General features: G+C 35.7%; 1 protein-coding gene and 5 non-coding genes across 6 annotated transcripts in view; 1 reads left to right on the top strand and 5 right to left on the bottom strand.

Moving 5' to 3' along the window:
* Window positions 1-11: 11 nt before the first annotated feature.
* TRNAV-CAC (transfer RNA valine (anticodon CAC)) lies at window positions 12-85 on the bottom strand. The gene has a single exon. It is a non-coding gene; the product is annotated as a tRNA-Val (tRNA).
* A 78-nt stretch (window positions 86-163) lies between these two features.
* Window positions 164-237, bottom strand: TRNAV-CAC (transfer RNA valine (anticodon CAC)). The gene has a single exon. It is a non-coding gene; the product is annotated as a tRNA-Val (tRNA).
* Window positions 238-315: 78 nt separating this feature from the next.
* On the bottom strand, window positions 316-389 carry TRNAV-CAC (transfer RNA valine (anticodon CAC)). Its single transcript has one exon. It is a non-coding gene; the product is annotated as a tRNA-Val (tRNA).
* A 78-nt stretch (window positions 390-467) lies between these two features.
* TRNAV-CAC (transfer RNA valine (anticodon CAC)) lies at window positions 468-541 on the bottom strand. The gene has a single exon. It is a non-coding gene; the product is annotated as a tRNA-Val (tRNA).
* A 76-nt stretch (window positions 542-617) lies between these two features.
* TRNAV-CAC (transfer RNA valine (anticodon CAC)) lies at window positions 618-690 on the bottom strand. The gene has a single exon. It is a non-coding gene; the product is annotated as a tRNA-Val (tRNA).
* Window positions 691-10819: 10129 nt separating this feature from the next.
* LOC148870670 (serine/threonine-protein kinase ATG1c-like) overlaps window positions 10820-27163 on the top strand; it is a 32300-nt gene continuing 15956 nt past the window's right edge. The window contains 7 exon segments of the mRNA XM_088973091.1: window positions 10820-11394; window positions 17377-17494; window positions 17603-17661; window positions 18635-18699; window positions 21395-21488; window positions 21575-21655; window positions 21788-21896. Coding sequence (XP_088829217.1) covers window positions 11152-11394; window positions 17377-17494; window positions 17603-17661; window positions 18635-18699; window positions 21395-21488; window positions 21575-21655; window positions 21788-21896 — 769 coding nt within the window. The 5' untranslated portion in view covers window positions 10820-11151.

The following is a 27163-nucleotide window of genomic DNA, read 5'->3' on the forward strand; positions in this document are numbered from 1 at the left end:
CCACAGTAGAGTGTCTGAGCCCGGGCTCGAACCGGGGACCTCTAGTGTGTGAGACTAGCGTGATAACCAACTACACCACCCAGACTTGAATGATCTGTCGGCCATTCGTAATAATAAATTCTATTGACCGAGCCCATGTGAAATATTTTATACAAAGATCTCTTGTCTGAGCCCGGGTTCGAACCGGGGACCTCTAGTGTGTGAGACTAGCGTGATAACCAACTACACCACCCAGACTTGAATGATCTGTCGGCCATTCGTAATAATAAATTCTATTGACCGAGCCCATGTGAAATATTTTATACAAAGATCTCTTGTCTGAGCCCGGGTTCGAACCGGGGACCTCTAGTGTGTGAAACTAGCGTGATAACCAACTACACCACCCAGACTTGAATGATCTGTCGGCCATTCGTAATAATAAATTCTATTGACCGAGCCCATGTGAAATATTTTATACAAAGACCTCTTGTCTGAGCCCGGGTTCGAACCGGGGACCTCTAATGTGTGAGACTAGCGTGACAACCAACTACACCACCCAGACTTGAATGATCTATGGCCGACTTTATAAGTAATACTCCTGTTCAAGCTCATGTCAAATATTCGATGCAGAAGTTTCTTGTCTGAGCCGGGTTCGAACCGGGGACCTCTAGTGTGTGAGACTAGCGTGATAACCAACTACACCACCCAGACTGGATGAGAATACATACAGTTGATAAAATGAAAATATGGATCCCATGACAGTAGAAATCATGTACACTCACGAAAAAAGCACATCTGATCGAAAAAATGTCCTGTATTTATATGTTATATTTATGGGGAAATATTCTTTTTGAACAGCTGAATTTCATACTATACACAATTTTTGCTTTCAAGAGATCTCTCTATTCTTGTCTCATGAATAGAATTTTTGTTTATTTTATATATTTTGAAGCACTACACAAAGGAGGGTAGCCCATCGCCCCAAGTGCAAGCATGATTCAATCCCAAGTCTCCGCATAGGAGACCTTACCAGTCAAAACCGATTCGGTGACACCCCAATAACCAGACTTGTTCAAAACCCACTGAAAACTAGTTAACCAGTCGCGATTTCATGAAACTGCCTAGGGTCCATACATAAGTGAAATTTTAAAATATTGTTAACAATACTTGAATTAAAAACCTCTTATTTTGACAAATTACTTAATTACCACTAACCCACCTCTTTTACTTATGCTACTTAATGACTATTTATTGTACAGATTTCATTATCATGCACGTATTTAAAAAAAATGCAAGTTAAAGGGCTTCAACCCTAGTCATTTGTTTTAAAAATTAGGAAACTTACCATTCATCCACAATATTTAAGCACATTAAAAGTTGTAAACTATATTATATATGGTATTTATGTGACTCGTAGTATATATGTATCACGATTCGACCCAGGTCAAACCTCTGACCCGTGAACCTCTCCCTTCTCTAGTTCTATGCCCAGTCCGATTCTCTAAACATTAAGAATAAGAAAGTTAGCGTCAACTTAAATTTTTTGGAGTTCTTTGTAAACAAATGAGTTAAATAAGGACAAGGCCGCCCAAGTATATTCAAAGACGTATGTGTCATTCATTATCACATTGCTACTGGTGGCAAGTAATTTTGTTGGTAAGTTATATTCTTTCAAATGGTAGCAAATGTAGTTGTAGTTGCATAGAATGTTGATGTGACACAAAAAGGACATGGAACAACCTTCCAAATCTGCTTCAATGTATAAAACAATAAAAAAAAACCAGAAAATATGTACAATAATTTTAACACATCCCCAATATCATATAATCATCATTATTTAAAGAAGAAACAAATGGGTTGTGGGTTAGTGATTTAACAAATTAGATCAACTTGATTAAGCCATGATGTTAAAAACAAAATAATATATAATATCATAAATAATGTGCAGAAAAATTAGGAATGCATGTAATATATTATAGGTTAGTAGTTCAATTGTGTGGGTTAAAATGGTTAATTGGTGATATCATAAGCAAAATAAATAATACATAAAAATTATTAATTGGTTTCATAAATAAAAATATAAAAATATAAGAAAATTTAAAAATAATATGTAAAATATTCAGGCATGTATTTAATATTATAAGTTCATCACATTAAAAAGAGATAAGTGGGTTGTGGCTTAGTAGTTCAATTGTACAGGTTAGTTGGTTAGGAAATGTATAGATGAAGTTAAAGATGTTAGTAAGGGGTTGTTTAAAGTGAATGAAATCTAGAATCTTATTTGTATAGAACTTGAGAATTGAAACAAAGAGAAGGCATATTGGAAATGAGTGGTTATTAAGAGTTTTTTGCAAGGAAGCCACTAATGCTAATAAGGAAGAAAGTGAAGAAACGAGAATAATTTCGAAAATTGAGGGAATGGAGAAAAGGCAAATAAGTTGGGAGGGAAGTAAGAGGTGAAAAATGATGTTATGACAAATGGGGAAAAGGGAAAAGAAAAAAAAAGAATGGAGGTGGAAAGGTTAATCTTTGATACTGAGGGAGATCTAGAATTTAGTGGTAAGGGGGACAGGAGGAAGTGTCTCAAGTAAGGGATCAAGGCAAGTGTATTGGGGAATTTTCTAAGTTGTCTCTATGAAAATCATTAGCTATAATGTGAAAGGCTTAGGGAGTGTGCAAGAAAGATGAGGATGATCAAGGATTTACTAAAAAAGGAAAGCCTGAAATTACGCTATTACAAGAAACAAAATTTTCAGAATCAAGCGGAAGGTAGATTAGAAGTTTTTGGAGATATAAGGATGTAGGTTGGATATTGACTCCATGGAGAGCATTAAGAGAATCATCACATTTTGGAGGGATAATGTAGTGAAAGCAGTGGAGGAATTGATAGGTAGATTCTCAATTTCTATAGAGTTCAAAAATGCAGCGGATTGTTTTGTTTGGGTTTCAAACAATGTTTATAGCCCTAATAACTACAAAGAAATGAACACAATATGGGAGAACTTGTATGCAATTCAGGGCTTATGAGATGACCCCTAGTGTTTATGAAGGGATTTTAATGTTATATGATTCACTGAAGAAACTAGTAGTTCCAAGTAGACAATAACAACTAATATGAAGAAATCCAATGGATTTATTGAATATTGTGAGTTAAAAGAAATCCCATTATTGCAAAGTGAGGAATTAAGTAGGGTAAAATGAAAGGGCATAAAATTCCATAAGAAATTGTAGTGACTAAGATGTAAAATAAAAGAATAGAATAAGTGCCACTTTTAAAGAATTGATGAATAAAAAATGAGATTAATATCTCAGATTAAAAAGTTAGATACAAAGGAATCTCAAAATAATCTAAACGAGGGTGACGAAAAATTGAGAAATCAATTGAAGAACAACATGCAAAAAATGTTTTTGAAAGAGAAAATAAATTGGAACAGAAATCAAGGAACAAGTGGATTAAGGAAAGTGATGAGAATACTATGTCTTTTCATGATTAAGCAAATGGAATGAGAAGAAAGAATTTTGTAATCAAACTAGAATTAGGAGATGATGTGATTACAAATCATGATGAAATAATTAGGAAGTTTATTGACCACTTCAAACTCATTCTTATAAGAACTTTGGATGAGAGATTAGTAGTGGAAAGCTATGTGATTAAAAAGGAATTTTGAGGAATAAGAGATTAAATAAGTCATGTTTTTAATTGATATAGCTAATGCTTTAAGCCCATATGGCTTCATAGTGGATTTCTATCAAAATTGTTGGAAAATGACAAAAGATGATTTGTGTGATGTATTTAAAGAATTTGTAGAAAAGCACATAGCAAGTCATTGAGTTAATATTACTTGTTTTGCTCTAATCTCAAAGAAGCCTAATGCTAGTCTCCCAAAAGACTTTAAGCTGATTAGTTTAGTGGCAAGTATTTACAAAATCTTAGCTAAAGTGTTATCTTTAAATATTAAAATAGTTATCCCCTTATTTATCATCCAAGACCAAAAGGGTTTTCATTTAAGGGCAACAAATAATTGACCAAATTAAATGTTGATTGCCAATGAATGTGTAGACGATATGAGAAGGTTTAAGAAAAAAAAACTTTGTTTATAAATTGAATATTGAAAAGGCCTATGTTTTGGTAGATTGGTAGTTTCTTTTAGATGTGTTGTGAAATTGCGGGTAGCAAATCTATAAGAGTTGATTATAGATTTTGAAATAATTTACAATCTAAAAATAAATCTAGAAAGAGTTGTATAGCAAGTATCAATTTGAATGATAGGGACGTCGAAGCTATTATAGAATGTCTTGAGTGTTCCATCTCCTTTTGGCCGTTGTCCTATTTAAGGCTTTCGTTGGGGGCAAACCTTAAGGAGAGTAGATTTTAGACTTAGATATAGAAGTTTAAGAAGAGATTAGCATTGTGGAAGAACAACTATGTCTCTTTGCGTGGTAGGATTACTTTGATAAGAACTGCATTGGCAAATTTGTTTACTTATTTCTTGTCTTTAGGATACCATATAGGGATGTTAAGAAATCGGAGAAACTAATGAGATATTTCCTTTGGAAACCGAGACAAGGAAAAAATGACCACCTAGTTAAGTGGGAAATTGTGTAGAAACAATGAGGAGGGTGGATTGTGTCTAGGAAAGGCGATTCAGAAAAGTTAATGTTATTGGGAAAATGGTTATGGTGGTTGCCTTTGAAGAGAGAGAGAGATTATGGTATGAAATGGTGGAAAGTGTTCATGGTAGTTCAAATAATGGGTGGGATGATAGTGTGTCAAGGCCGACTATTTCAATAATACCTTAAAAATTCATTCACATTTTTTATTTACTTTCTCAAATACATAAAGTATGACGTTTGTACTAAAAACACTGTCCAATTCCGTAAGGATATCTGGGTTGAAAATTCCCCTTTAAAAGACCTCCCCCTCCCCTCACCCACTTTTCTTTTACTCTTCATATAAGAAATATGTTACTTCAAAATTTATCTCACCTGAGGGAACCACTTAGATCCAAATTGGGATTTTAGCTTCTTAGAGGGTTAAGAGATGAGGAAATTTATTTATTTTTCTAATTTTCTATATTTCTTTAATCAACTTTGCTTGGATCCTTCTAAGTCAGGCAATAGAATTTTGACCCCCAGGTCTAAGGAGATATTCTCTTATTTTGTTTTCAAATCCCTTTATTAGCTCTCCTCTCAATAGGTTTTACCTTCAAAGTAAATTTGGCACAAGTTGGTTCCCCCTAAGATAATGGCTTTTTGTCATGAAGTGTTTAATGGTGTACTCTTTGTATAACTCATATGGAGGACCATATACTATTCTCTTGTTATTTTTTTGCAAAATTATGGGATTGACTTTTTTTCGTTGTTTGGGTGCATGTGGAATATGCTAGTAGAAGTTTGAATGATCTTTAACCCTTTTAATTTCAGTTGCCTTTAAAAAAAAAAAAAAAAGAGGGAAGAGATATGCTAGAACAATCTTGTTTTGGACAATTTAGGAAGAAAATGACAAACAATAGAATTTTTCAATAGAATGAAAGGAATAACCAAGATGTAAAGGGTTGTGTATTGAATAAGGAATTCACTAGTTAAAGGTCTTAAAACACTTCCATTAACCCTCATTTTCAAATTTATAGAGAAACTAGTCAACGATTGCAACGTGTTCATCTAAGAAGACCAAGGCAGTTACAAGATGGAGTCCACCCTTTAATTTTCACTGAAGTTGAACTTTGATAGAAATAGTTAGGGAAATCTAGGGTATTCTAGAATGGAGAGGGGGTGTTGATAAATGAGGTTGGAGAGATTGTACTACTCTACTTAGGCCCATTGGGATTTGGGGATTCAATCAGAGTAAAACTATTAGTAGTCTTACAAGGTGTGCAATTTGCAAATCAATGGGGTATAGGGCAGATTATTATTGAAGGGGACTCCAAGGTGGTGGTGGAATGGTTGAAAAACCTTGAGGATACTATGTGGTGCTACAAAAATGAAGTCATAAAATTTACGTGATTGACAAGGAATATATTCATTATTATACAATGGGTGAGGAGATCAACGAATGCTTTGACTAATGATTTAGCTAAGCAATGAGCAAATAGTGAAGTCTTGCTTTAAGCTAAGTTGTAATGCTTGTCTTTCCTTTTAGTTTCATTGTAGTCAAATGAGAGATGCTACAATTCATGCCTCTTAAGGGTTGTAGTATGAGTTTAAAGTTCTCTATTATCTTTTGAAGTAATAAGATTTTTCTTTATTCATAAAAAAGTTAGATGTACATGTTAAATGAGTCAGCCCTAACATCATATTTGGGTCAAATGGATCAACTCGCGATGTTATAAATAAAGTGATTTTATATGAAAATATTATAATTTATTGTAATAAAAGTAATTAGTAAAGAATTATGAGCCCAATTCTTTGTTATTAAAAGATATATTCTCTAATGTGAATTGCCTTTTTATGAAAATTTAAAGAAATTTACTCTTCCATTTTCAATTGGTGTACAATGATACATTGCATGTGCTCAAGGTGGGGTATCTATTGAAAACAAAAAACTTTGCACAAGCATCCAACTAGACATTAAGAGCATATCCTCATGAATTTAACATGTGAAAGAATTTCCCAATATGCGGATAGATATTATGCTCTTGATGCTTTGTACACATGGACGTATATGGGACCTACAACTTGTGTGCAAAATATTAGCATATTTATTTTTGATAAATTATCCAATCCACTTGCTAAAACTAAGATACCAAATTGCCTCAAAATTAAAGAAATATTGTAGTTGTTTGCTAGTGCCCAAAATACTTTAAATTGGTTTTTATATTCTCCAATAATATCAATTTTAAACTTCAAAAAATTATGTCCGTAATGATGATAATCCCTTTGGATTCAAAGTTTGATTCTTATTTGGGAGCATCTATGATTACTGGTAGAGTAAAACAAACAAACTTACAATGAGATTAGAGAGTGAAATAATAGCGAATTGGTGGGTTGGAAGAATAAAAACCCTCTCCCTGCAGGGAAAATCATTTTGTTGAACTCCATAATCAATTCAATGAGCTAATTTGTGATGAAATCGTTTAGAGTGCCTAGTAAGACTATTGAGGATACCAACAAATGTCAAAGGAATTTTGTGTAGTCAAATAATAATAGAAAAAAAGCCCATTTATTTGGTGAATTAGAAAAGAGTGTGCATGACCAAGAGATAGGGTGGGTTGGGTATTAAAAATCTCTAATGGGTCAATGAAGATAGTCTCTTTTAAGATTGGTTATAAAATTATCAATGAAGGTAGTGACCTTTGGGTGAGAGTGGTGACAAATAAAATAAATATCTTAAAAAAGATAACTTTTAAAATGTAAAGAAAAAAATGGTGTTTCTTGGGCTTGGAGGGAGTTTTGAATTATAGATGTATTTTCTATGAGAGGTGTGGACTGGGTTGTGTAGTATGGCAAATTGATTAATTTATGGAGAGATAAATTGATGGATGAGTTAACGATTAAGAAATTGGTAAATCTTAGATCATCGAATTTTTGAGGATCTTTGTGTTAGTGATTGTATTGTTCATGGAATAATGGTTTGGAAAGAATCACAAATATGTAGTCTTATTCCTTTATCTATTTGGAACAATATCAAAACCATTTTTCTCTCCTCTTGCCTTAAGGAAGATAAGTTGATTTGGAGGTTTGATCCAAAAAGGGGAAATTTACTATTAAACTAGCTTATAATGAAGCATGCTCTTTAACTAAATGTTCAAATGGAATCAATCTATCTTTAAGTAAAATTTAGGGTCTTAATTCCCCCTCCCCAAGTAAATTTTTTGTTTCTCCTCCTCATCCATGGGTTGCTGTAAAAAGCCTTCTTAATTGCTAGGTGTTTTCATATTGATGGATTGTGCAGCCTTTGTGGCAATGTTTTAAAACTGACTTGGAATTGTAGCTGCTTTGACTACTGATTTTTGAGCCAATGGATTTACTCTTCAGACTAAACGGATGACCAATTGCAAATTTTAAGAAATAAAATAAAAACAACTAAAAACACTATACGGGTTGAATAGGATAATGGTTTGACTGCCCAAACTAGTAAATTGCTAACCAAGTCAATGATTATTGGCTAGATTCCGATTTAGGGGTGAAACGAAACCAGCTGGCTAGGGAGTTTATAGGCCAAACTGTCTAATCATCTAAGGCAATGATGGTTCAAAAACCATGATTTGTGGCAAAAATGACCTTTAGTTACAATTTTAAAAAATTATTCTTTTGCAAAACTAGTTTGAAATGGCTTTAAGGCCAAATATGTGGGTCCTAGAGACAATGATACCTTTATGCTAAAATGTTGGAAGTGGCACAATACGATTAGAAAGAATAATCGCTCAAATCCTTTTTGAGAAGGAGAAATCAAGTTTAATCCTTTAGTCTCTATGGAAGAATAGAAATGATAAAGTCCTTAATAATAAAAGTTTCCCCTTATTTGTTTATTATTAATCTTATTCACCTTTCCTTCCCTGACTCAAATCTTAGTACTTAGACAAACACTGAAATTATGTGTAATAGATAATGGAAATCCATCATGTGGAGATGTCCAAATGAGAGTATGACATCTCGAGATGATAACGGGTATTGCTTTATTGCATGCATTGATAAAAATCATTTTGGTGAGGTTGTGGACACAAGTGCCTATTCTATAGCACCACTACTATCAACCTTGTTGAAACTTGAGTCGCATAGGAAGTTTATAATGTTGCTTTGAATTTCAGGGAACTCGTTCATTGTCATTTCATGTATAAAGAAGAATGAGGAGGCGTGGAGATTAACCTTCATTATCAACAAATGTCTTAAAATTTATGAATTGCTAAATCACATGATGGTTTATTGTCATGCCTATCGACAAGCAACTCAATAAGGTAGCACACAATAATCTCTCCTTACTTTTCGTTCTCGTTTAATAATTTTGCTGTTCGGGCTTGAAATCCTAAGGTTGTGTTTGGTTGCAGTGTAAATTTATTTGCACTGATGCAAAACTATGGCAGTGTAAATTTTGATTTATTTTTGTTTCAAATTTTACCTTATTTTGTTTGATTGTGGAACAAACAAAATAAAATAAGACCTAAATAAGAATAAAGTAAAACCCAAAACAAAATTAAACCAAATTTTGCATTTTTTCATTTGCACTCCCATATATTTGCACTAATATAAATAAAATTGCACTGCAACCAAACACAACATAATGTTATTGTTTAATGATTCTACTGTTCTTAGGGGCTTGTATAGTTCATTGAGAATTTATCAAAACAAAATTGTTTGAAAAAATTGGAAGTGTTGATTCCAATCGATAAAGATGATGATGCAACGTTTTCAATTTATGTTGTAATGAAAAGGCATTGAAAAACTTTAATAGCATTTTAGTTATCATAGTCGAACTCTACAACTTATGATACTGTTCTAACGGTCCATAGCCTTTATTAAGTAGGACCACTCAATCTGTGGGGTCCAAGGAAAAGCATGAATGTACGACGTCCGACGTGCTTTAGATCTAATTATGGAAAAATTCTCGGTTAGCACCCTATACTTTGGGCCTAGTGCCACTTTGGTCCTTGAACTTTAAAGTGCAACAATTCAGTACCCGAACTTTCAAAACATGATGGTACAGTACTTGCTGTTAATAGACCTATTCATGGACTGTGTAGCCCAATGGCCTGGCCTAACCCGATCTGATCTAAGTCAGGCTTGGATAAGACTTCAAGCCCGTGGGCTCGGGCCTAAAATATCGGGCCCGACTCGGGCTTTCTCAAAAGAGCCCGACCCAAGCCCGAGCCCGACTTGATAATGTATTGTACTAATAAAATTATATTTTATATAATAAAAAACATATACATAATATATTTTTCTTCTCATTTTTTCAAGTAATAATGAGACTTTTCATTATTTTTAGGTTTTGAGTTATTTTAGTATAAATAAAACATATTTTAATTGAATTAAAAAGGAAAATAATCTTTTTTTTTCTAAATTTCTAATCGGGCTTGGGTTCGGGCTTGAACATTTTCTATTAATGTAGAGACAAAACCCGACTCGACCTGGCCCGTGAACAGGTCTAGTTGTTAACTAGCCATTGAGTGGCATTTTAAAAAGACACAAATGCCTTTCGAGTGTTATCTAGTTTTCTTTATCAACCACCCAAACATTGACAAAAGTTTAACAGTCTCAAATCCATGCCTCTTCTATTCAAGAAAGAAAGGGTCAACAGAATGCCCACTCAAATATGACCCTAGCTTTCTTGAATGGAAAAGGCAAAGATTTATGACTATTAATTTTTTATCAACATTTAAATGGTTGATAAAAAAATTAAATAACACTTGAAGGGGATTTATGTTTTTTTCAAATATCACTTAAAAACTGATTAACAACTATTTAACATAAGGTATTGAATTAACACATTTTAAAAATTTGAATACTGAATTATGGCATTTTAAAGTTCAGCAACCAAAATAGCACTAGACCCAAAATACATGTACTAATCAGGAATTTTCCCATCTAACTTCATGTACTACATAATTACATAACTACCAGATTTGATTCACACTTGGAATTTGCGCTTTACACCAACCTCACAATGTATCAACAGCAGAAATTTTTTCACGAATGACAATATGAAATATGGTAGATGTTCTCGATCCACGGTTCAATATGGTGTAAAGTTGGTGCGAATAAATTCGATTTGTTACGCACATGCGCATATTAATTATAAAGTACGTATGGCATATTATTTCGGTGTACTGCATAATATGCGTATTATCTATAAAAAATTTTATAAACAGTGGGTGAGAATGAGAAGAGAACTGGTAGATTATTGCCTATTATGATCCAGTTACACGTCTTCCTCTTCTATCGGCCCTCGCCGTCTTTCTGAACTCAAGTCTCTAATCATATTTCTTAATTTTAAATTACCTAATATATATACTGTTTAATTCACTGTAAAAAGATCTTAAATGTATAATCTCATCTCTCTTACCAGAAAAGGAAAAGAAAAAACGGAGAAACGTTTTCTGTTTCCGTTTAACGATTGGATCAAATCATATCGGAGCTCGAATTAGGGTTTCGAGCTGGTTTTCGCGGGAGATTCCCACTTCCCAGGATTTCAACGTTGCGTTATTGTTTGTTAGGGCTTTTCCCCCTCTGAGAAGGATGACTCAATCGACGAGCAGAGCTAGGGTTGTTGGAGATTACATTGTTAGTCGACAGATTGGGTCGGGATCGTTTTCTGTTGTCTGGCACGCAAGGCATCGTGTTCAAGGCACGGAGGTCGCGATTAAGGAAATCGCCATGGATCGCCTGAGCAAGAAATTACAGGAGAGTCTCTTGTCCGAGATTTTCATCTTGAAGAGAATCAATCATCCTAATATCATTCGGTTGCACGATATTATAGAGGTAAGTAAAAAGTTCTTAGCTTGCTTAATTCTCGTGTTTGTTCATTCTTTGCCGAGCCGGTTATCGTCTGCTGCGTTCGTTAGGAAAAGTATAGTTGCAGGAGCTAATAACTTTGTCAGAAACAACAAATTACGAAACTTGTACTATGTACATGCTTTGAAATTTTAAACACTTCAGTTTGTTGGAGAATTGCGCGAATTTGGGAAATATATTCCACACTGTTTGAAAGTGGTGCTTACGTTTTACTCCATATATGTTCCATTTAGATAAGAAACAGCTGGTGCATTTCATTTTAATTGGTGTTAAACTAAATCGTGCGGGAACTTTAGTAGCGCATTTCATTCGGATTCCGATGACCACGTATAATTGATTGGTCAACCAAGGATCTCTTTTTTGTTTTTGTTTTTGTTTTTTTTTTTTTTTTTGTTTTTTGTCTTTAAGCGTAAGCTGCACAGTTCACGGATTACTCTGTTTATTATGGCACTCAAGAATATACAGTATACTGTCTGAGTGTCTGGGTTAAGTGGCAAGGATTTTTTTCTCCTTTTTGTATATACATATTTTGGCGATATCAGTATAAGCTATCACTTCTTCCATTATGCTCAAAACCTAGTAGTGAACTCGAGGTAGCATAACTGAGTAAACTTTCAAACATGTAATGGTACATTTGCTCCAGTATTTTCTTTTCGTACCTGCAACAGAAACTGGAGTCAGCTTGAGTTTGCCATATTTAACCAATTTAGATGAGGGATGCTCCTGGGGTATTCGATGAAATGGTGATTGGTTTTCTTGTGAAGGATCCCGGGATGATTTAATGCCATCTCAGATTGGACAGAGTGAGAGAGCTGGTCATATTACTCAATCATGGGAGGAAGATTACTGAGGGTGTTCTTAAATGGGATTTATTTGTTCAGCATAATAAATGGTGATCACCACTCCAAGTGACATTCTGAGATCCTGTTTTCTTTTTTGTGTTGGCCTTCTATATCTGCATGATCCCACCTCTCTTCCATACCTCCTGCAGAATAACTAAAAGCACATAAAATGGAGTTATACTTATACCACTTGTAAATTGGTTATCTTTAAAAGGCTTCCACAATGTCAACCGAAGTTGCTAGACTTTGCTTTAGAAGTTTAGATAGAAAAATTTTTGGTTGTGGATGGAAAAAGTGGGTCTCTGCTTTAGTTTCTTCAGATTTTTTTTTTTTTTTTTGAAGAAAGATAACTTTGTATTAAACACAAGAAGAAAAAGAGGAGAGGAAAGGTGTACATGAAAGGGTGTGCAAGCCTCAAAGACAAAAAAGAAAGAGGCAAGATTAGTTAGGCATTGTGTTTGCACTAAACAACAAATCCCTTCCCAAACCAGACTTTGCTAAATCATCAGCCAAAAAATTTAGATTTAGATATTTGAGTTATCTTCTTCTTCAGAGTTCAGATTGATCTTTATTAGTCATAAATTGGCGATGTTGGGGCTTTCTACTAAGCTAACAAGGGTATTGAGCCTTTTCCCTCTTGAAGCAGATCTATTATCCACAAAACACTACCCACACTGTCATCCTAAGGACGGATATTTAAATAAGGGAGATTGAGGGAATTTTCCCCTTAAATGTTTATGGAGGTTTCCTCTACATTAGATCTTTGTGCAGGTTAATAGTTGGGATTCTTGCCTAGATAATAAGCTCTAGCAGATGGTGATGATGATACTTACTGCAGTGAGGTTCTATTGACAATGAATCTTCTGCTAGAGCTGAGGTCATGTTCCTACTGCAAGGGTTTAGGTTATTTATTGTTTTATTTGTTTTGGCTTTGAAAGTTGTAGTGAAAGGAGATTTATAGGTGATGATTGGATTATTAGGGTGTTTTGGGGTTTTATGTTGTCTATTGTAGGGTTGTTCCCTTATATCTAGGTTGAACAACTTGTTCAGTTGGATGTTTATCTGCTAATGCCTTAGTGCCCCATTTGGGAGGGCTGAAGCACAGTGGCTCTGGCTTTCCGATGTGTTCCCTACACTGACAGCCTTTAATCTATGTATGGCGAAAACTCTGGAGAGCCCAAATTGGCTGTCAGCAGTCATTTTTTTGGGCTGTTTGCTTCAGTCTCTTTAGGTAGATTATCTGGAGCATCTCAAAGCAGCATAACCAGCTTAGCTGAATATTCGGCTCAGCCCTCAGCCCCTCACAAATGGGGCCTTAGTAAAGCGACCAGAATAATTATCAAAAAAAAACTCGAACTTACCAGAATGGAGCAATGGCCGAGTATTGTTAGCCCTGGTTTTTGTCCTCTGTTTTCTTTCTTCCCAATTTGGCTTTTGTGTCATTGCTTTGATTCTTAGCCCTGTGATGATGTTGCCCTTGGTATACCCCCTTCCCCCATCCTGCAGCTTAATCTTGTATTAAACATTTAAGTGTTTATAAACCAGTGAAAAGGGGTTAAGTATTTATACCAGTGGATCTTCCATGTTAGTAGAGAGATTTTGGACCTAGTTGAAGACTAGTCACACTTTGGTGATTTCTTCTCTTCTCACCACATTGTATGAAGTTCCTGAAACTCTCTTCTTGTGTTGTGACGCCTTCATATACCCCATTTTTGATAAACTGAGATCCCTTCATGAAAAGATAAACAAACCACTGTTTTTTACAATAGAAGTGAAAACAACGGGGTGTTTTTGTCTTTTAACATATGGAGTGCTTGAGTAATTAGGGATGTGCCCTCTTTATCATAAATGGGATATTGTGCCCAAGTCACTAGCCATTTAGCCAAGCTAAAAAGCTAATTGGAGATGTGGATTCCATAAAAGTTGACATAAGGGCCCTTCTTGCATTTTGCTGGGAAAGCCTGGATTAGCTCTTAAAGGAGATTCATCCAAAGTATCAGATGCTGTCAGAATGTAAGGAGTGGTCCCTGGCATTTGGTTCGTTATCTATGTGAAATCAGAGAGGTTTTTCTTAATCAGTAACAAAGGAATCTTATTAATTCAGAAAAGATGGTTTTTTGTAAGAGGTTAGTAGCTTTCAATGAGCCAGTCCCACCCTCAACCAGACGCCAATGAAGCCCAATGCAAAACCAGAGAGAGAGAGAGAGAGATCTTGGATTGATAAAAAAGAAATATCAAAAGAATCAGAGAGATCTTGGGACTTTCTAGGGGCAAATTTTGTGGATACTTAGGTTAAGCAAAAGTATGGCAGATGGTCTTGCCAAATCTGGATTGACAAGACTTTCTTACTCCTTTTGCATTCTTTTGGAAAATCTGGCAGGAGAGAAACAACATATATTTCTTTTCTGTGAAGGTGGGGACATAAATTGGATAGGGAACCTGAAATTGGCCATACAATTATTTGAGCAGATGTCCAATCTAAAAGTGAATTTTGATAAGAGCTGTTTGGTGGGAGTGAATTTGGAGGAGAGAGAAGTAAGTGAATATGTAGGGTTATTAGGGTGTGCAATTTCGGATTGGCCATTGACTTATTTGGTTCTCCCCTTAGGAGATAATCCCATGGAGGACAGCTTTTGGAACCCGGTTCTGGAAAGATTTGAGAAAAGGCTTGCCTCATGGAGGAAAAATGATCTCTCTCTAGGGGGGAGAATCACTTTGATTAGGTCTACCCTAGCTAACCTTTCTGTTTACTTTCTATCGGTGCTTAAGATTCCCATAAAGGTCTCAAGTAGAGTGGAAAAGTTTAATGAGGGATTTCTTGTGGGAACCAGAAGAGGAGAAGAAAGACCATATGGTGAGTTGGGAGGTGGTAACTAGAAGCAAGCAGTTAGGAGGGCTTGGGATTGGGAATATCAGGAAAAGAAACATGGCATTGTTGGGGAAATGGTTATGGAGGTTTCCAATTTTAAGGGACAAACTTTGGACGAAGACTGTGGCTAGTATACATGGGCTGGAAGACAATGACTGGGATCTAGGAATCTTGGCAAGGACTACAACTGCTTCTCCTTGGAAAGCCATTCATGATTTGCTTCCAGTTTTCTCCCCTTGGATAAGGTATGATATGAATTCTGGTAATCTCGTAAAATTCTGGGAGCAACCTTGGGTTGGGGACTCATCTCTGATGGACCAATTTTCTTCCTTATATGCTTTGTCAGATCTGAAGAATTAACCCATTTCTTCTTTCTTAGTTCCTTCTGATTCTAATTCCGGTTTTGGATGGAATCTAGGGTTGAGGAGAACAATAAGGGATACGGATTTGGGCTGCCTGTCGTCCTTACTAGCCACCCTTGAAAATGTTTTCTTGGAACCCAAGTAAGGATGACTCCAGAATTTGGACCCCATCCTCCAATGGTTCCTTCTCCTGTGTGTCATTTTTTGAGACTTTGGTCCATCCTCCTGCTCCCTCTGGCCTTTCCTTCCCTGTTAATGAGATTTGGAGTAAACCCATTCCTCCTCGGGTTGGTAGTTTTTGTTGGGAAACTTTCCCGGAAAGAATAAACACATTTGACTTGCTTCAAAGAAAGAGACCCAATTCTTGTTTACTTCCCAATAGGTGTGTTCTTTGTAAAGCTAATGGGGAAACGGCTTACCACCTTATGGTTACTTGTCCGGTTACTAAAACTATTTGGGAGTGGGCTTCATCCTTGTTTGGATGCACTTGGAATCCTCTCGTCAGTTTGCAAAGCTTGTTCTCTCCTTTGTTCTCAAGATGGCCTAAGAAAAGAGGGAAGATCATGTGGAGAAGCATTAGAGCGGCTGTGTGCTGGTCTGTATGGGAAGAGAGGAACTCTAGACTTTTTTCAGACAAGGAAAGATCTATGGAGAACTTAACTGAATTGATACACTTAAGGGTTAGTCACTGGCTGAAATCTTTGGAGCTTTTTTCAGATTTTTCCATGGCTGATCTTTTGAGAAAATGGAAAGAAATTGCTACCTCGGCTCAGTGCAAAAGGACCTCTAGACCTTCTTGGTCCCCCCTCCTTCAGGATTCATGAAACTGAATTTTGATGGTTGTAGTTTAAGGAATCATAGGCCTTCTGGGATTGGGGGAGTTTTCGGATATGAGACTGGGATTTTTAATGCTATGTTCTCTGGCCCTATTGGAGAGGGTGACTCTCTTAGGGCAGAGATTTTAGCAGCTCTGGAAGGAATCAAAAGAGCAAGAGAATTAAACATTCGGTGCTTGGTCATTGAAGGGGACTCGGAGGTGGTAATTAGGTGGTTGAAGGAAGACAACAATGGTTTGTGGAGCTACAGAAATGAAAAGAAAAAATTAAATGGCTGAGTAGGGATATTGAGGTGAAGTACAGTTGGGTGAAGAGAAGTGCTAATTCCATGGTCGATGGGTTAGCTAAGCAAGGGGTGCTTAAGGATTCTTTGTTTTGGGCCATTTTTTAGCTTTCTTTCTTGTTCTCTGTTGTGTGGGAGTTAAGATATTTTACCTCCCCTTTCTTGTACTTAAAGTTTCACAATTTCTATAATCTAATAAAGCATTCTGTTATTGATAAAAAAAAAAAAAAGAAACAACATATATTTTTCAAGGGAAGCGTTGTTAGGCTCAAAAGATAATTAGCAAGATTGAAAGAAATGTTTTCTCTTGGGCCTCAATTTCAAAGGAGTTTGATATCTTTTCCTTTTGTCATTTCCGTAATGTTTGGGACAACATCATCTCTGGTGTGTGTGTGCGCGTGCGCTTGGGGGGGATTTGCAGGCATATTCTATTCTTTCTTGCTAATGTATCCTTTCGTGTTTGGGGACTAGGGTGCCCCTCCTCTCCTTTTACGTTTTCAATGAAATTCCTCTAATTATCAAACATGAAGAAAAATTATCCATAACTCAATCAAGAAAATAGTGACACTGTTTGAAAATGCAATTTACTTATTTCTGCATATTCTGAATTTGTATCTTTTAAGCTTTATCTCTTTGCCCAACAAATGGAAACAAGTTGGAGGTCAACTATTATCAAATAATGCTAATTTTTATTTATATTTTCATCAAAAAATGCTAATTGGCAATTGATATAATCTTCCTTATTTATTTTCTTCAGGTTCCTGGGAGGATACATCTGGTGTTGGAGTACTGCAGAGGGGGTGATCTTTCAATGTATATCCATCGTCATGGAAGAGTTCCAGAAGCAACTGCAAAGCACTTCATGCAGCAGCTTGGTACACACTTCTCATCTCTCATCTGGTTGCTGCCTTTATTTTCACTTAAGTCTGTTATATGTTGCCAATGAGTTTGTGAGGTAATGATGTAAGGTTTTGTCTTTGCAGTTGCTGGTTTACAAGTTCTCCGTGACAACAATCTTATACACCGAGATCTAAAACCACAGGTCCATTTTTGCCTATTTTGCTTCAGATAGAGCACTATATTTTTTGTGTCAAAGCTCAGTCAAGCATTAATGGATATCTTCATGGGAAAAAAGTTAGGGTAAAATACAGAGAACTACCCTGTACTTTGGGGGTAGTGACACTTAGGTCCCCGAACTTTCATTTGCGCCAGAGAGCTACTCTGTACTTTCAAATTCCGACGCTCTGCTCCTGCTGTTAGCATTCCATCAGTTTTGAACTTTTATGAGACCATTTTGCCCTCTCCTTTATTGCATCTCCAAAACCCAAGTTTTGATAATTTCCTATCTTTTTTCTTTTCATTTGTTTAAGAGAGTGATGGAGAGTTGAAAGAGGTACAGTGTCTGCTATTGTTGTTTCTAACCAACAATAAAGGAGAGGGCAAAATGGTCTCATACAAGTTTGAAACTGACAGAACTCTAATGGTGGGAGCAAAGTGTTGTAATTCGAAAAGTACAGGGTAGCTCTCTGTTGCAAATGAAAGTTCGGGGACCTAAATGTCACTATTATGAACCATTGTCTTCCCATCCTGTTTAAAGATTATTAAGTTGGTGTAACACAACTTTTGATGATGTTTTTTTTTTTTTTTTTTCTCTCCCCTTCATTGCTGTTTTCCTATGGTATATCGGCTATATGCCTATAGTAACCTTAGGCAATTCTCTAACCCCCTATGGAGAAAAGCCACCCCAAGCTATCTATCAAAAAAAAAAAAAAAGAAACAAAACATACATAGCAGAAATATATAATGAGAAGCAAATGAAAAAAAAACTTTACACTGGATAGGAATCACCTTCTACCACAAGTGAAAATATTATACTTTGCTGGTTCCTCTTCCAAGAAATTTGTGAACTATGATATAGTGGTTGGTGTTATACTAATAGAGAGGTTTATTATCTATTATACAACTTTTCTCAGTTATTTGGCATATACACTCTAATGTGCATCATTTTTGGACAGAATCTTCTTCTTTCCACTAACAATGACCAGTCCATTCTGAAGATTGCGGATTTTGGCTTTGCAAGGTATTTATTTGTGAGGAATCTATGAGCTAAATTTGTTGGTATGACCTTTATAACTTGTTGAGTAATCAATTTTAGCCACAATATAAAAATTATCCTTTCTGTTATGAGGCCCTCTATGATATGTTTTATTCCATGTATATTCAACAGGGTGCTGTGGTGTACATTGTGAATTTGTCTCTTAGTCTTAAAAATTAAAATTTGTTTTGTTATATTATTTTGATAATAAAGTAAAATATATTTTTTATCAAGAATAAAAGTTTACCTAATAAGGTGAATAGATTTCAAAATAAAAGGTTGAAAATAAAAATTTGCATGCTGATATGCCATCCATATTAAACCATCTGCCAAAATAAACTATGTTTGTGCATACTTCTAGAAGTACCAACTTTTCTGGCAAATTGTTGGGTGAAGAAGCATGTAAATAGGAACCATTATTTATTGAAAAAAAATTCAAATTCCAACTTGTGATTTTCTTGGATCTTCTCCTTTTTTTTTCCCTTTAAGATTCTGAATTTCTTCTTATTAGACATACTTGTGTTCTTTTCTCCCTATCAATTACAGAATTAGTATTGTTTTTTGCCTTTTTAAGATGAAGAACACATAGCGCAGATTAGAAACTGGGGGTGGCAAGAAAGGGGAATAACTTTTACAAGGCAGCCACCAAATGCAGCCACCTATCTAAAGTTACTCTACAGAATGAAAGAGGCAAGACCAGACACTTATCAAGAGAAAAAAATGATCAATGATTATTGAGTGCTGCCCTTGAAACAATGCCTATTCCAAGTATCAAAACTCACTCAACAACGATACCGACTAACTATCCCTCTCTATCACAATATCAAGGCAAAGTTGATAAGCTCATAGCTCTTCAACCACTGTCTTTGTCCCCATCCATCAAATTCAATTGATTGAGATCAATGGTAGTAGGAGCAGCATTTTTCATAGTTTCTGACAAACCTATCATTCTGTCAAATTTTCCTTCTCTTTCAATTGCATATCCTTCCATTTTGGACTCTGCTACCAGTTGGTGCCTTTTCCTTTATACACTTAAAGTAAGTAGCTCATTGCTTATTCCCTTCAAAAGGAAGAAACCAATTGATGTAATATGGGAAGGAAAAAAGTCCTACTGGGGTGAATATGGTGGGTAAAGAGGGAGAATTAAGATCTGGATTATGAAATAAAGAGATCTAGATCTGAATAGAGAAGAGAGAAGAAAGAGAAGATGCTGGCAAATTCGTTGTTGACAAGGATTTCTTTTAATGTTCTTTGGTCACCGCTGGCTCTGAACACCATTAAATTGAACTTTAAATAAGATGAAATCGTCATATGGTGTGTGTGGAAAGGAGTAATGAGTTTGCAGTCAACTTTTTTGAATTATGTTTCATTTAAGGTTGGGGATGGTGCAATCATAAGGTTTTGGGAAGATGGTGATTTGTGCCCAAGACTTCATAGTTTGAACAGGAAGAATATATCTATTGCTGGTTGTTATGAAGTAATCCAAGGAAGAGTGGTGTTGCATCCAAAATTCAGAAGGCCACTTCTAATTGGGAAGTTGAGGAGTGTGTGGCACTTTTAGCAAAATTACAATCCTTTCTCTCACAAAGTGTTTATCAATTTCAATATATTTAGTCATATCATGCTGGACTGGATTTTTAATAATGTTAATTGCTACTTGGTTGTCACAATATAGATTTTGAGGTCCAGTCATACTTATCTCCAACTCATTTAGGAGTATTCAGAGCCAAAGTAATTCAGCAATACCATGGCCCTGTATTCAGCTTTAGCACTTGATCTAGCCACCATGGTTTGTTTCTTGTTTATCCGAATAACGAGATTACCACTTACAAAGGTACAATATCTAGATGTAGATCTCCTACCCTCAAGAGGTCCGGCCTAGTTAGCATCAGGATATTGGGTATGTTCTCAGGGCTGATTGGCAACGGAAACTCGCTGAAGGCTGAGCTACTGGCATTATTACAAGGGTTAAAGCGAGCCAAACAACTAGGATGCAGACATGTTGAAGTGGAAGGGGATTCAAAAGTAGTAATTTCATGGGCAACAAATAGCAGCCACACCCCATGGACGTTTAAATATGTGATTAGGGAAGTGGAGAAGATTCCCAAGGAGGTTGAGGCTGAATTTAAATGGGTCCGTAGAAGTGCAAATGAGCTAGCTGATGGATTAGCAAAACAAGGGGCATTGAGACAACAATTATTTTGGGCTACATTGTAATGAGGGATAAATAGAGTGAGGAAAAGGGATCAACAGTCCCATCATCAAATTGTATAAAATGTTTACAATCTGAATCTGAATTTTAATAAAACACATATTTACTGATAAAAAAAAAAGTATAAGCTTCCACCTCAAATTTGTCATGTTTCTTGAATAATGATCCTTTTCCGGGGCATGCCTTGAGGTATCTCAACAAAGATCTTGCATTACCTTTCCCTGTTTTCTTCTTATAATAGTCTTCAAACCCAAAGTTATTTCTTCAAATTGTTGCTATTTTTGTAAAAATTGCAATTCTATATTTCATCTTAGTATCAGGTTGATGGTCTATCTAAAATCCTTCTGAGAATTATGATCCCTCTTTTTGAAGGTTGTCCAACACTCCAACATCTATTTGAGTATGTCCAAATATGTTTTTTTTTTTTTTTTCAATTCAAATTCAAAAAGTAGAGTTTTTCAATTGCAGGTCTTTACAACCAAGAGGCCTAGCAGAAACTTTGTGTGGTTCACCACTCTACATGGCTCCAGAAATAATGCAACTCCAGAAGTATGATGCGAAGGTGATACTTGCTACTTTCCATATGCAAACTCTCTTCCAAGTTCTTTCTGAAGATTTGATGTGGCTCACCTTGAACTGGATATGCAGGCAGATCTCTGGAGTGTTGGCACTATCCTATTTCAGCTTGTAACTGGGAAGACCCCATTTACTGGAAATAATCAAATACAGGTTTGAATTTTTTCACTAGTTCACATCTTAGTAGTTAGTATTATGCCTGGAATTTGGTAGGAAAAGAAGCAATTTTGCATGCCACTTTCACAGGATCCATAACCATGCAATCTCCTTATTTCTTGTGATCAGTTGCTACAAAACATTGTCAAATCAAATGAATTGCGCTTCCCTCCAGATACTAATGATTTGAGTGTTGACTGCATTGATTTATGTCAAAAGCTGTTGCGCTGTAATCCAGGTATGCTCCTTACTTCAATGCAATGTGTGATTGGTTGAGGGAAGAAATGTTGGTTTGTATGAGAGAAGCTGAAAGTCAAGAGTTTCCTTTTTTTTTTTTTTAATTTTCTAAAAGAAATATGTGATTGGGGACAACTCAAAATGACCTTATCTTTTTTTCTTTTGGTAAACAAATAGCCTTATCCTGACCCAATGATGCAAGCCTGTTTGTGTTACCACTCTATTGAAGGCAATATTCATTGTTAAGTTGTGAGCCCTCAAATCATTTCTTACTTCCTCCATCCATGACCTTTTGTCCTATCTAGCTCTTTTTGATCCTTTTACTTGCAACAGATCCCTTCTTCTGGATGCCAAACTGTTTTCCTTTCTAGGTGATGGTTCAATGGTTTGACTGTTTGAGTCACAGTTTGACCTGAAATTGAATTTTTAACAACTGAAGTACATATTTTGAAAACCTAAAAAAGTACATATATAAAAGAGGAGAGCAATGATCTATCAAAAAAAAGGAGAATAACTAGCCCAACCACTAGGATGGTCCAATCTGATGATTGATCGGGGCTGTAAGGTGTTTTTAGGGCCCCCCTAAAAAAATCTATTCTCAAAAAACATGAAGAAAATTCCTCCCCTCTGAAGTAATTTAGGTTGGAAATCCAGCATTTAAGCATTTGTATTGACTTGTTAATTATCACCTCCTCAGGGTTTACTTTGTGATAAAATATCCTGCCATTCCTCTCCTGCCAAATAGCCTATAAGACTGCAAGAGGCAAAGTTGCCCACAAGGCTGTAAGATGGTTTTGTGCTATCAGGAGAACAAAAATGAGGGTCCTTGGATGCTTTGACAGCTGATCAGAGAAGCCATTGGTCCATTGCATTGGCATCCAATCCGAACTGCTTGTTCAGATGGACACCTCAATCCGCTAACTCAATAGCTGATGCTTTGGCTGATGTAGTTCTATGTGAATGCTAACAGATTCATTGGATTGTCGGCTTCCTGCAACTTAATGCATGGATTAATTAACACAGCACATGACACAGGGATTGTAGAGAAATGCAGAATAACATACAAATAGAAATGTAGAACAACTTACAGATAACAGATTGAAGGAAAAGAAAAAAGATGGGGAGTCCTTGCTGAAAGCTTGTAGATACTCACCAAGATTCTCACAACACTTATTTTTGTAGACACTTAAGATGCTCACAATACTTATCTTGCAGACACTAAGACAGACCTTGAGAAGATTGGAGGTCTTTGTTCCAAACTTAATAGCCCTTTTTATCTAAGTAATGCCTTATTTATAAGCAGTGTAGGAGGCTTCTTAAAATCTGCCAGGTTGGAAAACCAGATTCTTTCTGATCTTCATAAATGTTTCCCTTTGGCTATAATGGCCTCTTTAGGTCCAAACAGATTTTATGTCGAGTTTGAATGACTACCAGTGCCTTTAGTCACCTGTTACATGACCAACCAATCCTGTAGATCACACAAGATTCCCTGATATGATCAGCTTTAATTTTACTTTTAGTCATTTTATGTCTGTATATTCTTTGATTCTTCAACTAATTTTAGATGAAAGTTCTTTGTACCTGGTCACCTTCTTAGGTTTTCAACCAGAAAATTGCTCTAATTTTGGCTTGAGTAAAACTCAGTTCTTTGAATCTAGGGGTTGATTGCCCTTTCTTCTTCTAGGAATCAAAAGGTCTTGGAGGTGTGTTCTCCCCCAAGTGAAAGGTGGATGAAACATAACTTTGATGGAAGTAGTTTTGGTAAACCGGGTCCCTCTGGAATTAGAGGAGTGATTAGGGATGGGAGTGGGAACTTTTGTGGCTTGTTTTCAGGGCCTATTGAGTAGGGTGATTCAGTGAAAGCTGAGTTCATGGTGGCTATTGTTGGGGTGCAAAAAGCCAAGGAAATGGGGATTACAAGATTGATAGTAGAAGGGGACTCAAAAGTAGTCATTGTCTGGCTGAAAAAAGGAGAAGGGGTGTTATGGCACTTCAGAAATGAATTCAGGCTGTTCAAGATGCTGTCAAGACATTCAAATTCAGTTAAGTTGGGTTAGGAGGTCTGCTAATGGTTTGGCAGTGGATTAGCTAAACAAGGAGAGAATAGACATCATTTGTTTTGGGCTCAATGTTGGTTGGGTGGTGGGATTCTTTGCTGTAATGGATGTTATTTCTAACAACTTGTTGTACTACTCTCTTTTGATGATATAATAAAATTCTTTGTGTTGCTGATAAAAAAAAGAAAAAAAAATCTCAGTGAGCATTTATTTCCCACTCCCTTTATCATTTGTTCGTTTTAGAAGTTAAGTTTGTAACAGAGTAATCATCCTTGTTGCTTTAGCTGAGATTGATTTTAAGCATTCATTATCACTGTTGGCACACTTATTGGAGCTTAATAGTCTAGAAGCCATTAGGTTGACTCTATCATTTGAGAGATTTGAGAAAATTTCTCTGAAATGCTCCATATAGGCTTTATCTAGTTGCTCCATAACTTCATTTTCTAATAATGGCTTCTTGTTAAGTAGTTCTGCCAGGTCAAATTTATCCCACCATTTAATTATCATAAAAAAACTCCCACCATTTTATGTGGATCTGCCTTTCAATTGGAAACCATGAATTGCCTATGGAATAGTTTCATTTTAGGTTCTATGGTAGCTTATTTTCAATTAAGAAATCTATCTATGTGACATGAGGAAATGATTTAGTTCCTTAACAGATTTTTTTTAAATTTCTCTAATACTTCTGGTAGAAGAGTTTCATTTAGAGCACCAAGCCCACACTGGAAAAACCATATCAAAATCTTCTGAGAATCTAATGAACCAAGAGTGCTTTTAAGCACTATTTTGAGTCAAGAATATTTTATGACATGTTTTCGTGTAATTCCAGTAGTTGTATTGTTTGGGATGTCTTCCCATTAGTTGAAGTAGGTATGCCTTTCTGGTGCTCCTCATTTTTCCGTAGTTGAAAAATTTGACAATGACTAGCTTAGAACAAACTATCTCTGTTTATTTTGTCCTGATAGAAATGTTGGATTTGGGATGATCCATAACCTGCGATAATTACCTCATAGTAATGTTTGTCTTTTCCAAGAGAGCAAACTTCAAGATGTTGTCCTTCAAAACATTTAAGGAATATCTTATGAATTTCTTGTTTTGATTTTTTTGAAGATTAGTAAATAATAAAATTTACTAGTAATAATAAAGAGTACAAGAGGAACAGGTGACATGGTATAACCAACCAAACTACAGAAATACACTCAGAAGATTAAAAAACTGAAGAACTTAAAATATCAGTTGAAATTCAAAGTGTGCTAGGTGTCCGGGCCAATGTCTTCTTTTTTGAGGTCTTCATATTCTGGAAGAATTAACATCAAATGCATAAGCTTTGAACTAATGACTGGAACTAGCCTTTCCTTGCTCTTCATCTTCCCTTCAAAGATTCTTTTATTTCTTTCCTTCCACACTTCCCAACAAACAGCAAAAGGGATGCAGCTCCATAAAATTTTAGCTTTGATGTTCCTAGAAACTCTTGGCCATGAGCTGAAGATCTCCATAGACCCATTAGGAGATCATCCACCCATTCTGAAAAGCTTGAAGAAATAGCCCCAAATTCCTTTTGCAAAACTACACCTCGCCAGCAAATGAAGCTGCAGATTTGAGAGGACAAAGCCTGTCTATGAGATATTAATCAGATAAGAAGCAGTTTTTCCTCGGACAATGTCTGTTGTATTATCATTCTTATTTTTTGAAGAAGGTAAAGTATACGCTCCTTCTCTAGAAATAGTTTCTGTACATCATATACACCCATTACGACCACCCAAAAAAAGTCTGTTTTCAAAAAAAGAAGAAAGTTCCTCCCTACTAAAGCATTTAAGATTACAAATCCAGCTCTTGATGAGATCCACTGAAATGTTAATTACCATCTCCTCAGGGTTAGCCTTGTGTTCAAAAAAACTATTACTCTCCTGCCTAAGGGCCCACAAGACTGCTAGAGGCACAACTGCTTAGCAGTCTTTCCCTTTCTTAGACATACCTTGGATCTGCCATCCTGACAAAAAGTTTCTTACTGAAGCTGGGCATCACCAGAATACAGGAATTGCCTCATAAAAGTGGTTGCCATACTCTGTAAAAGTAGTCACAAAAAAGAAATAGATAACTTAGAGATTCTGTCTCTATGTTACATAAAGGACAGAGATTATCTGGCAGGCTTGCTTCCTCTGCAATATTTTTCCCTTGTTAAAATATTTATTCAGAGGATTGGTTAATCCTTGTTGGAACCCTTCTGCTACTGTTGTTGCTGCTTGTCATTCTTTCCCTGGAAAGAATTTCCGATTTTGAGTTAAAAGGAGAGAATTATTGTCACTTTTGATATATTTGATTTTAAAATCAAATGCTGACAGTATTGCCTACCATCTTGCAAATATCTGCTTAGAATCTTTAAGCACTAGATTTCTAGCATCCGTATTTATGATCTCTTTTTGCTAATCAGCAATCAATTCTTAGTATGAAATTTATTTATGCAAGTTACTTTGGAATTTAGCGAAACATGCTACACTGATGAGCATTTTCTTTTTGACCATTGAATGATTTTTTCAGTCATTGTTCATTCCATGTTCCAGAAGTAAACCTGACTTATCTTTTCTTTATCATTTATACCTATTTTAGGATTCTACCATACCCTAGGTCAGAGGCATTGGTTTCCATTATTTTAGGTGTTTTTCGATTAAGAACATTTAAGCATGGTAATGCTTTTTATCCTTTGTTTGACTTTCTTGCTGCTTGGGTAAATTCATCAACCCATTCTGGTGAATTTTTTCTTAGCCTTTTTAATAACAGTTGCCTATCTTTTGCTAGTTTTTTATTATAATCTACCACATATTTTAGGCATCCTAAAAGTCTTTGCAATTGCTGCTTCCTTTTATTTCATCATGAAATTTGTCTGCAGACTCAGGGGCCTTAGTAATTGGAACTATGGTGCCATTAGAAATACCATGGCCTAAAAACCTAATTTGAATTTGCAATATTTTGACCTTTTTGGATGACACAGACAATCCATTTCTTTTTACTGTTTTTAGAAATGTATCTAGATGTTTCCAATTCTTTTCTATAGATGGTGAGAATACCAAACCATCATCTATGCATACTAAGATGAAATCCATATAAGGATTAAATATATCGTTCATTATGTTTTAGAATTCGGATAGAATTCTTTAATTTGATGGGCGTAACATTCCATTTGTAAATGACCAGGTGGAACTGTGAAAGCTGT

The sequence above is a fragment of the Nelumbo lutea genome, chromosome 2 (genome assembly GCF_056320005.1).
Source record: "Nelumbo lutea isolate HS-2025 chromosome 2, American lotus-T2T, whole genome shotgun sequence".
NCBI classification, from domain to species: Eukaryota; Viridiplantae; Streptophyta; class Magnoliopsida; order Proteales; family Nelumbonaceae; genus Nelumbo; species Nelumbo lutea.